This window comes from Budorcas taxicolor, chromosome 1 (genome assembly GCF_023091745.1).
Source record: "Budorcas taxicolor isolate Tak-1 chromosome 1, Takin1.1, whole genome shotgun sequence".
Lineage (NCBI taxonomy): Eukaryota > Metazoa > Chordata > Mammalia > Artiodactyla > Bovidae > Budorcas > Budorcas taxicolor.
The window spans coordinates 102,244,552-102,257,588 of NC_068910.1; the positions used below are offsets into that span (position 1 = coordinate 102,244,552).

Below are 13,037 nucleotides of genomic sequence, written 5' to 3' on the forward strand. Positions count from 1 at the left end.
GCATTTCTCTAATCTTAGGACTTTTTTTCATCCAATTATTACCCACCATTCTTTCAAATCACAAATTAAGAAAGAAAAAAAAAAACACGAAAAACAGAGGAATGAGAAGAAGTCAAATGTATGATATACATTGCAATGTGTGTGTGTTCAGTTGCTTGGTCTTATTCAACTCTCTGCAACTCCATGCACTGTAGCCCCGCAGACTCCTCTTTCCATGGGATTTTCTGGGCCAGAATACTGGAATGGATTGCCATTACCTACTCCAGGTGATCTTCCCAACCCAGGGATTGAACCTGCGTCTCCTGTCTCCTGAACTGGCAGGCAGGTTCTTTACCACTGAGCCACCTGGGAATACTATGGTTCTTTTATATAGAAAAATAAGGATTTCTATGAATTGCCACCCTTATGGCAGAAAGTGAAGAAGAACTAAAGAGCCTCTTGATGAAAGTGAAAGAAGAGAGTGCAAAAGGTGGCTTAAAGCTCAACATTCAGAAACCTGAGATCATGGCACCCGGTCCCATCACTTCATGGCAAATAGATGAAGAAACAATGGGAGCAGTAAGAGACTTTATTTTGGGGGCTCCAAAATCACTGCAGATGGTGACTGCAGCCATGAAATAAAAAGACGCTTACTCCTTGGAAGGAAAGTCATGACCAACCTAGACAGCATATTAAAAAGCAAAGACATTACTTTGTCAACAAAGGTCCATCTAGTCAAGGCTACGGTTTTTCGTGTAGTCACAAATGGATGTGAGAGCTGGATAAAGAAAGCTGAGCGCCGAAGAATTGATGCTTTTGAACTGTGGTGTTGGAGAAGACTCTTGAGAGTCCCTTGGACTGCAAGGAAATCCAACCAGTCCATCCTAAAGGAGAACAGTCCTGGATGTTCATTGGAAGGATTGATGTTGAAGCTGAAACTCCAATTCTTTGGCCACCTTATGTGAACAACTGACTCATTTGAAAAGACCCTAATGCTGGAAAAGATTGAAGGCAGGAGGAGAAGGGGATGACAGAGGATGAGATGGTTGGATGGCATCACCGACTCAATGGACGTGAGTTTGAGTGAACTCCGGGAGTTGGTGATGGACAGGGAGGCCTGGTGTGCTGCCGTTCATGGGGTCGCAAAGAGTCCGACATGACTGAGTCACTGAAATGAACTGATGAATTTGGAAAATTACTTTGAACAAACCACTCTTCGATACCTGAAAACTAACCAAAAAAAGTATAATCCATATTACTGTTTCTCATTAATATTACAAATTGTATTACAACACATGAGCAAGTATGGGTAAATTATACTTTAAGACATGAATTTAAAAGTGTTCTAGGAAACCATTTAGAAAGCGTGGATACAGTGGGGTGCTCATGGAATTTGTCTCTTCCTACAGTATACTTTATTATGTCTTAAAATTATTTATTAGGGGATAGAAAAACAGATTTTGTTAATTATTTATTAATATTAAAATATTGATGAGCATTACCTAAACATAATGGGATTTTAGCTGGTGCACTGTACTGAAACTACTGAAATGCAGCCAACACAAGGGGCGTGTATTAAAAGAGCAGAACAAATGACTTAACAGAGGCCTAAAAGCAGCAATCAGAAAGGGTTCATTTAACTTAGAGATGGCACAAGCTTCGAGCAATTGCTTCTACTTAAGTAAGTGTGGAATTACAAAAGGCTATTTATTACAATCCAGCAGGGCCCTGCAGCTTGCTCAAAGACTTTTGAAGAATTTCAACAGTTATAAAGCCTTGCACGGTGCAGAAGCAGTAAACTTAGGCAGATCCCCAACAGAGCCTGGAAAGCATTCACGAAAAAGTTTATTTGATAATCTTCACAATTGTTCTTAGAAACAAATTATTTTCTCTTTCTTCTTTTTTATGGAGAGATGCTATACCTGGTAATTTTCAAAACTTCTTTGAAAATATATTTTAACTGTTAAGGAAAATAAACCAGTTTCAAGAGATATGAAATTAAATAGGGAGGGTCTCCATGGGTTTAATAGGATAGTGTTCCAACGTTCTGCTTCTTTGAAATACTCTGTAAGCATGCATTAGAAGTCATTCTATTAATGGATTTACTTCAGGAGGAAATTTGTTGAAATTTCTCCATTTTTTTGTACAAAGAAAAGCAAAATTATTATCAATGATATTGGGACTGAAATTATTCTAGTAATGATAAAATATTAAATTGTTTTTTCTAAATATTAGAGTAAATAAAAAGAAATTAATTGTTAAAAATTTAACATACCTGCTATTTACTTCTAACACATTGACATGACTATAAATTTTGAATAAGTTTATAAAATTTCAACTAAATATGTGTAAAATAACTTATCCTTAACATAAAATCAATTTCAGAGCAGCAAACTGCCTCAGTGTCCGGGTTGGAGATATTGTGAGGCAACTTTGAAAAATAAAATAATATTGAATAGACAAAAGGTAAATGATATCAGTTACATGAAGGTATGCGTGCATGCATGCCTGCTCAGTTGCTTCAGTAGTGTATGACTATTTGCAACTCTATGGACTGTAGATCGCCATAGAGTTTTGTCCATGGGAATCTCCACCAAGAATACTGGAGTGGGTTGCCATGCCCTTCTCCAGGGGATCTTCCTGACCCACGGATCCAACCCACATCTCCTGTATTGCAGGCAGGTTCTCTACCAACTGAACCACCAGGGAAGGCCACGTGAAAGTATATTAATTGTTAATGGGTACGAAATGTGATAAAAAAATGATTTTACTTTTCCATCATAAAAGCAACACTTACATTTTACTTTGGAAAAAAATTAAGTGATCATCCCCTGGCCATTAAAATAATGAGACTTTAGTAACAAAAATTCATAGGATATTACGTATAGTAGAAATACGTACGAAGATGGAAAATTTGCTGTAATAAATGTTTTGTTTAAGTTTACACTTTGTAAAGAAGTGTCACAAGGCAAGTTTAATGAAAGCTCTGTTTTTAAGTGAAGAATAAAATAAAAGGCATTTATAGACAGGAATAATTTGGATGACAGTTTGGATGCAAAAGCTGGCAAAATAATCGTAATAATGTTAATAATAATAATGATAGCTGATAATCATAGAAACAGCAAATCCACATATAGGAAACATCTATTGCTAGCTCTTATAGGAAATGCAAATACATGGGGTTCTGATAATCCTTGATTTGAGAAAAATCTATAAAATATATGTCCTTTAGTAATGAAAGCAATTCAACAGTGTTCCTGAGAACTCTTGATTTTGTTTGTTTCATGTTTGTAATTTATTTTACTGCATTCCATTAGAGAAGAATGCTGCTGACCTTCACAGAGAGGATTTTGGTTGGCCAGTGTACCAAGACTGAGATTTGAAACCAAGAGTGCATTGATGGATAGTATGCATTTTTCTTTTTAATGGAAGCATTTGAAGTATGATATCACTTAAAACATATTTAATCTTCCATTAGAAAATATGGTGACACTGTGATATCTGATCCAGATAGATGTTTTTTATTTATTCATATTTATATTTTTGATAATGCATAGGAAAAACATAACAAAGAGTCACCCCCCAATAAGAGCCTCAAAATATATCTAGAGAATTGTGACACAAAGAGCACCCACTTCCTCAGTACTTCTTATTAAATATACTTTTTAAGAAATGGAAATGTAAAAGTAGGGATATTGTATCCTGGTATATATATTTTTATTCATGAGAGCTTTTTTTTCAGAAGTCAAGATCTATTTTACTATGTCCTAAATCCTATCTATTTTAGAATACACTAAATATTATTATTACCTATGGATACCATGGGACTCCTTGTGCATAATGGATTCCAGTCCTCTTACCGAGTTGCATATGAAAATGTTATCAATGAGCTGAAGACTCTGGCATTCATAACTTTGCAACATTATAACAAATAGGTAGTCCTAATGTTTTTTTCTTTTTTAATATATCAAATATATTTCATTGCTTACATTATAGTAGCAGATTGAAAACATCTGCTCACTTGCCACTAGTCCACCAGCAGCTGAAAATCTCAGCTCATTTTCCATAGGCCTGTATGTACCAGGGCTATAATCCAGCTGCTGAGGCTTGATATGGGGCCAGATTAATACTCAAGAGCCTTTGAAATGGAAATAGTGCTTTCTTGCCAAGATTAGAACAATGATAGGCTCCATTTGCTTGTCCCCTTCCCTCTCTGCTCTTCTTTACTGCCCTTCCCAATCCAATTAATTTTCCTTCTCCCATCATACACTCCCATCCTCTTTTTACAGCTCCATCACCTGTCATGACGATTAAGAAAGATCGGACATCCAGAAACAGCATTTCTTTATCCTGGCAAGAACCTGAACACCCTAATGGGATCATATTGGACTATGAGGTCAAATACTACGAAAAGGTGGGGAGATAATGTTAAAAGAGTTGAGTTGTGTCAGGAAAGAGGTTATTTTCTCATGAGTATACTCTTGCAAAGAAACTAATGACACTGCTAGCTAGTGAAAGAGCTCTATTTAGAACTCTGGTCATGTGCTACCTTTGATTTATAGGTAGAGGAGGGTTCAGAAATTATTGTGTTGAATATCCCCCATTCTACAGCAATAAGCCTTAGCAAAGATGTTACCATCGAATGTAAGCCATCTAGTTATGACATTAGAGATGACATTTGTGTCTTCCACAGGAGACCCCTGTTCTAAACAACCATTATATAGCAATTCCTTTATCTTTTGATGAACTCGTCCCAAGTTCATTGCATTAAGCATCATTTCCTGACCTTCACATTCACATGAATTTTACTCAATACCGATAAGAATGTTGAACTGATAACAAAACCATTATATTACTGAGCTGATGATGAAAGCTTTCTTTACTTTGTTCAAGGAGATTAGAAGATGGGAATATGTGTGCCTCATATTATAAAATTGTGTTTGGTAAACAATTATAAAAAATAGGTACATGATTATTTATAAGTATAATTCAGGCCATGATATTTCATCACTCTAAGTACCACTTATTTCTCCCTGGTTATAAATTATGGTGAGGTTTGAAAACAAGATGTATTCAAACCTTATCAGTAGAGCTGGGTGGTTTCATAGCTACTAATATGAACACCACATACTCATTAATCTGCTGCAGTTTACAAAGTATTTTAAAATGAATTGTGTATTGATAGCTTCTATTTACAGAACACTTCTACATACATTATTTTGAGTTGTTTGATAATCTGATGAGAGGGAGTAAATAGGTTCCTTTACAATTACAAAAACTGAGAGTCAGTGACATTTGAATTTCTCACAGCCTCACGGCTAATAAACATTAGTTCTCTGTTTTGAATTCTGACAGTCATCACTCCTCATGTAATATGTTTTCCCCTGTATTGCATATCTTCTTCTAAATGAAAATGGATCATTAAGAGATGTGAGAATTAGTGGTATGGTCAGTTATGCAAAAAAATATCTAATGTATAAGCATTTCTCTGCACTATGTAGTTATGCTGTTTTTTGAAGTTAAAGTATTTCACAAGTATGATGCCATTTTTTTCATACTGCCCCCTCTAGGGAAAAGGCTATGTCTCTTTGACTGAGAGAAAGTGAGACCTAATAAACCTTCTTGTGCCAAAATCGTAGTATGAATAAATTACCTCCTAGCTTTCAGTGATCCACTGTGTTACTGTCAAATACCCATTTGATCATAATCTTCTATTTTTAAAAATATGACAAGACAGCAAATATAAGAATCCATGTTTTATAGATGATACAACACAATTAAAAGGTAATTAATGATGTGCCTCAGTTCAGACTGGATAGCAGAATCAGGGAACACCCAACTTTTCTGTAGAGTTGATTCAAAACTACTGCTAACCTACATTCATATCTTTTACAAACATAAATCATTTTCCGAACTTATTTGAAAGAAAGCATAAAACAATATTTTGAAACAATATCAACTAGCATAGGAAAAAGTGACTGAACCTATTTTTATTATCTAAGCATTTTAAAGTCAATGTATACTTATGTGTAATATTATTTTAAATATACTTTATACAAATATTTAAAGCACACATTCATAAATTTTGAAATTAAAATTTTTTTCCAAATATTTACATATGATACTTAGAAATATTTTGAATGTTTCACTAAGATTTAAGCCCTACAAGATCTAACTTTGACTAAACTTGACTAGTCAAGGTCTTGACTATTTAGTTCATTAACAGTTATGAACACAACCATGTTCTAGATATATGCTTAATAAACTTTTTAAGACATAAAATAATGATTTCTGTAAAGTAAATACATTCAGCCTTCTTCATTATTTAATATACTAACTCAAATGCTGTCTGATACATAACTAGCATCTTTAGCTAAGAAATATATGTAATGCATGACTTTTTTTTTCTGTAATATTCTATTTAGTTTGGGTTGAGGATATGCATTGTTCTATGTCTCCCATTCCAGGCCCCACCCCAGGTACCAGAGACATTCCACCATTACTTGAACTTAGGTACTTATATTCTAATGTATGTTAAAGGAAAAACACAATTCTATGTAAAGTCAATTTTTATAAACAAGGCTTGACACAAAAAGCCCTTACAATTCATGTGCAATGTGAACGTCTTAATGTACAATGTGAATTATTTAAGGAAATATTTCTAGACATTTATCTGAAGATTTTCATCTCTACTAAACCACAATGACTTAGATTAAACACATTGCAAATATAGTTGATACTAAAGAAGTTATTAATGTAGAATTGTGCATAAAACTTGGACCTTTTAAAATTTAATAGTTTACAATTAATAGAAATATTTCTGAGATGCCTGTTAAGCTTAATTCAAGGGATGTTTTCCTTTTTGAAAGTTTATTCTTAAAATTAGACTGAAGCTTTCATTCAGCTTTGGCTTTGAAGATAACTTATTTTCATCCACATATTCATTAACTGGCAAAAATGAAGACTAATTTTTTCTGCATTATTTGCTGGGAACAGATTATTTTATCCAAGATAGGACATTCTATATTTTTAGCTTAAAAATGCCTCTATTACATTCAGAGAGTTAAACAGTTGTCATATCTTATCCATCATATGAGCTGTGTTAAATCTAAAAGAACTGGTTTAAAGGGGTTCAGCTTTTTACCATCTGACATGACTAGGAAGATTCGGTTTTAACATGATTTTTCTTACCTCAAAGCAGGAACAAGAAACAAGTTATACGATTCTCAGGGCACGAGGCACTAATGTTACCATCAGTAGCCTCAAGCCTGATACTACATATGTATTCCAAATCCGAGCCCGGACCGCAGCTGGATATGGGACCAACAGTCGCAAGTTTGAGTTTGAAACTAGTCCAGACTGTACGTATTTTCTTCAATATAGTGTATGAGGGAAAGGCTGTTGCAAAGATGTCTGATAATTCATTCTCACAATCAGTTTTAGTTAAATATGTGATACATTGGAAGTATATCGCTTCTTCTTGTTGTTCAGTCGTTAAGTCGTGTCTGACTCTTTGCTACCCCATGCACCGCTGCATGCCAGGCTCCACTGTCCTTCACTATTGCTTGGGGAACATTGAATACTTTTGCATAGCATTGTATATGTATACTTGTGCTTGTGAAAGTGTATATCTTTTTTGTGTTTTTTTTTTCTCTTTTATAAATGGAACATATTCTAATGCCTGGAATGCTTCTAATCTTCTATTGGACATAAATTTCTTTGAGGAACATTACATAATATGGATATTTTATTAAAGTTCCTCTTAATTCAGATATTACAGGTTCATTGCATGGTTCAATAAACTATAAAAAAAGAAACTTGATGATCCATGAGGAACTTAATATTGTTTTAACTCTCATGGATCTAGAATCATTTGGAGATTAAGGATATCTAAACTTCATTCATCACCTCATTCACATTCACAAGTAATTTGGATAGTCTTGTGTGTCTGACTCTAAATTTATAAAACTGGCAAACATTTTCCCAATAGCATTCTGCTTTTCTTCAAATGCATTTGCTTCATATTAGAAAAAACCTCAACTAAAATATAATTTTAAAAAGATAAAATCATGGCTACAATATTAATTAAAATGAACACAGGCTAAAGATTTAATTTACCTTATTAATGAAGAAGTTAGTAACAAATTAAACAGATTTAAAGGGAAATATGAAGAACAAATGCATATATACATATACATACATATTTGTATGTTTGTGTCTGTTTGTGTGTATGAGTGTAGACCATCAGGAAAACTTACATAAACTGGTTAATCCAAATCTGGTTAATATACTATAGGATACTAAATATAATGATTGAGGTCATCTTTTCTAACATAAACCAGTCGTATCTCTAGATAATGAATCATTTTAATTGTAATGAGAAAAATTATATACTGTATATAACTATTCTTAGTTTTTTACTTAGAACTAATTTCACAGTTGTAAAACAGGCTAGAAAGACAAAGATGAACACTCTTTAGAAACAGATTATCAAGGGAGAGTCTGACAATGCCCAGCATACAACTGAAATGAAACCCAGTAATCTCTTTTGACAGTTCCAAAGTGCCTTTTCTCTCCATATCTATATTTCCTATTTTGTAAATATTTGATTCATGATACAAAGTTACATTGTTACTGGTATGGTAGTATTTTATGCCCAAATTTCATGTTTCATAGAAATATTCAAGATTAACAAAAATTATAAAAGCTGTTTAAGTTAACATGATAAAATAAATATTTTATGACACACTTTTTGTCAGACAATTAGAAATGCTACTTATAATAACTAGCTCTACCTTCTGCAAGGTATGAGAACCTAGCGTTAGAATTCATGAGCTCACAGCTGAAACATGACAATTCCTCTACTCAAAGGGGTGCTGCCATCCTCAAAAACATAAATCTACACAGTTGGCCCTCAAGATAGATGGGTTCCACATTCACAGATCCAAACAACCTTGAATCAAAAGTGTACAAAAGGAGAAAGTCAAGGGATATCTGGAGTAGCAGGCAAGTTTGGCGTTGGAGTACAAAATGAAGCAGGACAAAGGGAAACTGAGTTTTGCCAAGAAAATACACTGGTCATAGCAAATACCCTCTTCAAAAAACACAAGAGATGACTGTACACATGAATATCACCCGATGGTCAATACTGAAATCAGATTAATTATAGTCTATGCAGCCAAAAATAGGAAAGCTCTGTATAATCTGCAAAAACAAGACCAGGAGTGACTGTGGCTCAGATCATGAACTCCTAGTTGCAAAATTCAGACTTAAATTGAAAAACATAGGGAAAACCAATAGGCCATTCAGCTATAAACTAAATCAAATCCCTTATGATTATATAGTGAAAGTGACAAATTGATTCAAGGGATTAGGTCTGATAGACACAGTGCCTGAAGAACTATGGGCTGAGGTTCGTGACATAGAACAGGAGGCCATCCCCATCCCCAAGAAAAGAAATGCAAAAAGACACAGTGGTTGTCTCAGGAGGACTTACAAATAGCTGAAAAGAAGAGAAGCTAAAGGCAAAGGAGAAAAGGAAAGATATATCCATTTGAATGCAAAGTTCGAGAGAAGAGCAAGGAGACATAAGAAAGCCTTCCTAAATGAACAATGCAAAGGAAAAGATGAAAATAATAGAATGGGAAACACTAGAGATCTCTTCAAGAAAATTAGAGATGCCAAGGGAGCATTTCATGCAAAGATAGGCCCAATAAAGGACAGAAACAGTGTGGACCTAACAGAAGCAGAAGATATTAAGAAGAGGTCACAAGAATACCCAGAAGAAATATACAAAAAAGATCTTAATGACCCAGATAGCCACAATGGTGTGGTCACTCACACAGAGCCAGACATCCTGGAGTGTGAAGTCAAGGGGGGCGTAGGAAGAAATACTGCTAGCAAAATTAATGAAGTGGTGGAATTCCAGCTGAGCTACTTCAAAACCTAGCAGATGATGCTGTGAAAGTGCTGCACTCAATATGCCAGCAAATTTGAAAAACTCAGCAGTGGCCACAGGATTGGAAAATATCAGTTTTCATTCAAATCCCAAGGAAGGGCAATGCCAAAGAATGTTCAAACTACCACACAATTACAATTACTTACAATTGACTGGTTCCAAATTAGGAAAGGAATACGTCAAGGCTGTATATTGTTGCCCTGCTTATTTAACTTACATGCAGAGTACATCATGTGAAATGCCAGGCTTGATGAAGCACAAACTGGAATAACGATTGAAGGGAGAAATATCAATAACCTGAGATATGCAGATGACACCACCATTGTGGCAGAAAGCAAAGAGGAATTAAAGAGCCTCTTGCCAAATATGAACAAGGAAGTAAAATGCTGGCTTAAAACTCAGCATTTAAAAAATGAAGATCATGGCATCTGGTCCCATTACTTCATGGCAAATAGATGGGGAAAAACTGGAAGCAGAGGCAGACTTTATTTTCTTGGGTTCCAAAATCACTGTGGACAGTAACTACAACCATGAAATTAAAGATGCTCTTTGGAAGAAAAGCAATGAGAAACCTAGAAAATGAATTTAAAAGCAGAGACATTACTTTGCCTACTAAGTTCCATATAATCAAAGCTATGGTTTTTCCAGTAGTCATGTATGTATGTGAGAGTGGGGCAATAAAAAAGGCTGAGTGTCAAAGAATTGATGCCTTTGAACTGCAGTATTGGAGAAGACTCTTGAGAGTCCCAGGGACCGCAAGGAGATCAAACCAGTCAATCCTAAAGGAATTCAACCCTGAATATTTATTGGAAGGACTGATGCTGAAGCTGAACTCCAACACTATGGGAAGAACCAACTTATTGAAAAAAACCCTGATTCTGGGAAAGATTGAAGGCACAAGGAGAAGGGGATGACAAAGGATGAGATGGGGGGATGACATCACCAATTCAGGGGACATGAGCTTGAGCAAGCTCCGGGAATGGTGAAGACAGGGAAGCCTGGCCTGCTGCAGTCCATGGGGTCACAAAAAATTGGACAAGACTGAGCAACTGTACAGTAACAGCAGCAATATTTAATATCTTGTGATAAACCATAGTGGAATAGAATAGGAAAGAATTTGAAAAAGAATATATATGTATAACTGCCACTTTGTTGTACAGCAGAAATTAATTAATACAGCATTGTAAATCCACTAGACTGTACTTCAATAAACTTTTTATATAACATATATATATATATATACATATATATATATATGCAAAAAAATTCCAGAAAATTCCAAAAAGCACAACTTTAATTTATGGCAATCCAGCAGCCATTTACATTGCATTAATTTTTATTATCTATTATTAGTAATCTAGAGATGCTTCAATGTATAAGGCAGGATGTGTTTAAGTTATATGTAAATACTACACCAATTTATAAAAGGGACTTTAGCATACTTAAATTTTGGTATCTATAGACGGTCCTGGAACCAATCCCCCTTGGGTAGCGAAGGGGATTCAAGTCTCAGTTATGGAGTCTGTACGTTGCTGCTGCTAAGTCGCTTCAGTCGTGTCCAACTCTGTGCGACCCCATAGACGGCAGCCCACCAGGCTCTGCCGTCCCTGGGATTCACCAGGCAAGAACACTGGAGTGGGTTGCCATTTCCTTTTCCAATGCATGAAAGTGAAAAGTGAAAGTGAGGTCACTCAGTCGTGTCTGACTCTTCGTGACCCCGTGGACTGCAGCCTACCAGGCTCCTCCGTCCATGGGATTTTCCAGACAAGAGTACTGGAGTGGGGTGCCATCGCCTTCTCCAGTCTGTATGGTAGACCTCGCCTAATCTTCCTGTGATGGAATAAACACGGAGAAATCACCCTTTGAGGACATAAAAACAAGGTGATGCAAAATACCGTTAAAGTCCAAACCTCCATGAAGAGGTTTAAAACAAATTTAAAATTTTAGATGCCACAATAATAAAATATAATTGCAATTTAAAATTTGCAGTTCTAAATCTTTTTATAAATTTTAAATGCCACAAAGTAAGTTCCTCATTTTGAAATGACTGTAGATTGAATTTTTTCAAACTTTTAAACAGTTATTGGCATTAACAACACCAAAATGAATATTTGCTTTAACAAGAGAGATCACAAATCACAGAACTATAAAAATCAAATATTTATTATATAGTGTGTTACAAACTAGGCATATTGAGGAGCAGGAGGTGCAGAACACCATTAGATAAATCTGTATTATATTAATGCGTAGTTTGGAACACCAGTCTAACCTCACACATTCTTAATTAGCAGTTAACCCTATCTGATAAGCAAATTTGCAAAACCAACCACAAATTCTACAATTGTAATGTGATTCCAAATGTACCACAGATAGAGCTGTGGTCATGTTATGCATGATCTTCTAATGAGGCATCAGTGTCTGAGGTTTAAGAAATATCCCATTTAACAATGAGATTCTTAGAACTTTTGCAAACAAGTTTCATATTTGCTATATTTCCATTGATTGATAGATCAGATCAAAAGAAGCTACAAAGAGAACTTTTTTAATACCCTCCACCATTTATAAAAATCTTTCAATTGCACAGTTTGATTTCTTTTAATCCATTCACTCTTACTATTTTACTATAAATTTATTCCAGAGTTTAAAAATAAGTAAATATAGATTTAAACATTACCTTTTGTCTTAGGGAAAAAAAGAAAAAAAATCAAAACTCTCACTTCATTTTTTAAATCAAAATGATATCTTCATAAGAACTCTAAGGATTTTTCTTATTTATTACAGATTGATATTTAGAAGATGTAAAAAATGTCTCCTGCTTGAAATTAACAGTATATTGCTTATTCTAGTTTTTATTATTTTTAATTATAAAGTTTTACTCATAAGACATGTAAATGTTTCTTAGTAGAACATAGTGTACTTTTACCTGGAATTTAGTTAGTATTTTTTTATCTTGGTTTACCATAACCATACGGAGGCTCAGCAGAGCATATATTTTCCTAAGTGCTTTAAAGTTTCTTACTATCAGGTCAAAGAATCTGCCTGAAATGGGGCAGACCCTGGTTCAATCCCTGGGTTGGAAAGATCCTTGGAGAAGGGTATA

General features: G+C 34.7%; 1 protein-coding gene across 1 annotated transcript in view; it reads left to right on the forward strand.

Annotated features, from left to right (window-relative positions):
* Positions 1 to 13,037, forward strand: part of EPHA3 (EPH receptor A3) — a 405,932-nt gene that overhangs the window by 323,726 nt on the left and 69,169 nt on the right. The window contains exons 6-7 of the mRNA XM_052649018.1: positions 4,269 to 4,393; positions 7,181 to 7,340. Of these exons, the coding sequence (XP_052504978.1) occupies positions 4,269 to 4,393; positions 7,181 to 7,340 (285 nt within the window). The remainder of the gene's footprint in view (positions 1 to 4,268; positions 4,394 to 7,180; positions 7,341 to 13,037) is intronic.